The sequence below is a fragment of the Stegastes partitus genome, unplaced genomic scaffold (assembly GCF_000690725.1).
Source record: "Stegastes partitus isolate 25-593 unplaced genomic scaffold, Stegastes_partitus-1.0.2 Scaffold562, whole genome shotgun sequence".
Taxonomy (NCBI): Eukaryota; Metazoa; Chordata; class Actinopteri; family Pomacentridae; genus Stegastes; species Stegastes partitus.
The window spans coordinates 389,576-392,260 of NW_007578293.1; the positions used below are offsets into that span (position 1 = coordinate 389,576).

General features: G+C 43.6%; 1 protein-coding gene across 1 annotated transcript in view; it reads left to right on the forward strand.

Moving 5' to 3' along the window:
- The window catches only part of LOC103362203 (serine/arginine repetitive matrix protein 2-like), a 70,232-nt gene extending 67,809 nt beyond the window's left edge, over positions 1-2,423 (forward strand). The window contains exon 8 of the mRNA XM_008288494.1: positions 2,067-2,423. Coding sequence (XP_008286716.1) covers positions 2,067-2,133 — 67 coding nt within the window. The 3' untranslated portion in view covers positions 2,134-2,423. The remainder of the gene's footprint in view (positions 1-2,066) is intronic.
- Positions 2,424-2,685: the final 262 nt, after the last annotated feature.

Consider the following 2,685-nt stretch of genomic DNA (forward strand, 5'->3'; position numbering starts at 1 on the left):
TTTGTGTCTCTTTGTGGTTGTTTTGTGTCTCTTTATTGTAGTTTTGTGTCTCTTTGCAGTTGTTTTGTCTCTTTGTGGGCATTTTGTTGTCTTTGTTGTTATTTTGCAAGTCTTTTTGTGGCTGTTTTCCGTCTCTTTGTGGTCATTTTGTGTCTGTTTGTGATGGTTTGTGTCTTATTGTAGTAATTTTGTGTCTCTGTTGTTTGAGTTTTTTGTCCAGCAGTTGGTTCTTTGTGGTACTTTTTTTTACCTCTTTGCATTTGTTCTGTGTTTACTTCTGGTTTTGTGTCTGTTTGTGGTGGTTTTGTGTGTCTGTGTAATCAGTCGTGTGTGGTATATTCAGGTATAGATCTTATTGTTTTATGTGTAGTGTACGTGTGTGTTTGCTTGGTTCAGGAGCAGCTTTTCGACCACATTCAGGCGTTCAGGACAGAAATCGTGGTGGTTTTTCTGCACAGAGACGCTTCAGCCGTGACGTGTTTTGTGTTCAAGTCCCTGCAGAAGCTCGACGGAGACGAGAACAGGTGGCGTGTGAATATTTCAGAGCTTTCATCTGCTCACATCCAGACTCAGGATGTTTGAACAGTATGTGACTCCAGAGGCGGCTGCGTCGCTGCAGGGCGTGTACACAAATGTTTGTGGTTTATTTTGGACCCGACAACATTTCTCGGAGTCGTTCGGTTTTGGCAGATGAGCAAAAACGTCACTTGAGCTGCTGAGAAAGTGAACGCTGGTGCAGCTTTCAAAGATGTTATCCGAAGGAAGAACCCAGTGAGTCCAGAGAGATTGTTTTAAATGGCACGAAAAGGAAATAAGACGAGTTTACTTACATAATATAATAACATACTTACTTTGGCCCAGTTTGCCTGTAATGTGTCGACACGAAACCACAGATGCAGCAAAGTCGAGTCCGTCGAGTTAAACAGATCATTAGTGGGTGCAGCAGGACGGTTATGTGCCGGCAGCTTTATTTGTGGTTTTAATCTGTAATATCATCCATTTAAAAAGCAGAACTGTTGGCAGCTGATGTAGGTTTTGTGTTTAAAACCATGACAGGGTTGCTTTTATTAAAACGAATGCTTGTGGTGTTCTTCTACATGGAGCACTTCTTCTTCTGTCTAAATGATAAAAGCTAAAGACCAGAAACTTTGACTGGAGCTCTGGCCTTTGTCTGGAGGTTTATCGGGAGTCCATATGTTTGCATTCTGCTCGTAACATCCGTAAACTAAAGATCTGCTGCCGTTCCTTCGTTTCAGCTGTTAAATATCTGATTAGCGCTGCTGCTAAAATAATGTCTCGTAACAAAAGCATCCTGTTTAATTCCTGCAGCACTTTACTGTGTGTCGTTGTATATCTGATGCTAACTGATGCTAACCAAAAGTAGAAAACTGTGTAAAAAATTAAACGCCGTCTTGTTCATTAAAGTTGGGGATAGCTGTACTGTTAGCGGTGCTGCTAGCGTGACGTTGTGAGATGCTGCTGTTGATTGGTTGAAGAGTTTCCGCCTCTTTGGTCCAGATGGAAACTCCTCAACAGAGTCATGATGTAGAAGTCCGTCATCAGTTAGCCTTAGCTTAGCCCGTCTCTCTACAACCCCAACGCCGCCTCAACGCTATCCTCCGGTGTTCTGCTGATCTCTGGGATGAGCTGCAGAGAAAATGGTCCAAGTGGTGAAAACTAGAATCTAAAACTTCCTGTCGGCTGTTTGAGGCGTTTACAAGACTGCTAGCTAGCTAGCTAGCTACTAGTTAGCAGAATCTGGAGAGTTTCTGAGCCTCGTGTTGTTCTTTCGCCGCCATCTTGGTCTGAATAAATATCGGCTGTAATGAAACTAGTAATGGTCGACAAAGTGTGTCGGGTTTTTGGACGAATGTTGGTGCTGAAATGTGGAGAAATCACTTCACAGGACTCGACGTAGCCGACGTCACTGATGCACTGCTTGAGAATAAAAGCTATCGTAGTGTTCATCCAGACACATTCAGATGACCAGAAAGGAGCTGAACTGATGCTAACCTCCTCCCTCTGAAGTTCTATATTTATTTCTTCTTCCTCTTTTTCTCCTGTAGGGAGCTGTCCTCCAGACATCAGACCAGCGTCCTGTTCAGAAACACCCGAGAGTCGAAGCTGATCTGAAGAAAGACGTCGGAGCAAGTGACGGATAAAAACACTGAACGTTTCCCTGAAATGTGAAGCTGTTTGTTTTCTGCAGGTGGTTCGAAGCTGCTGCAGCTCATCTGAGGTTAACCTGCTTTCTAGATTACGCTGAGCTGGAAATCCACATTTCTGACATGAAGCAGCTCATTGTTCAGGTCGTTTACTGGACGTACGCTTTTCTCTCTGCTGACCTGTAGAAGCTCAACGCTGACTCTTTTTTATTGTCTCTGATGGTTAAACTAATAAAATCTTGATGTTTTTAACGATGACACGTTGTTTGTTTAGCTGCTGTTTGTTGAAGCTCATAATGTGTAATTATCCGACATCACAGCAGCGTTTATTGAATCTCTCTCGGCTACGAAGCGCCGACATCCTCCCAGCCGGTCACGTTTGTGTTCGGTATGTTTTAATTGGGTGGAAACGCTCCTGAAACTGGGTCACTTGGCTTTTGTTCAGAGCAGATGAGCTCCGAGATGAAAGCAGCGACTTGTTTTGTGGCCGTTTTCTCCTCAGAAGCTTCGGGAAACGCTT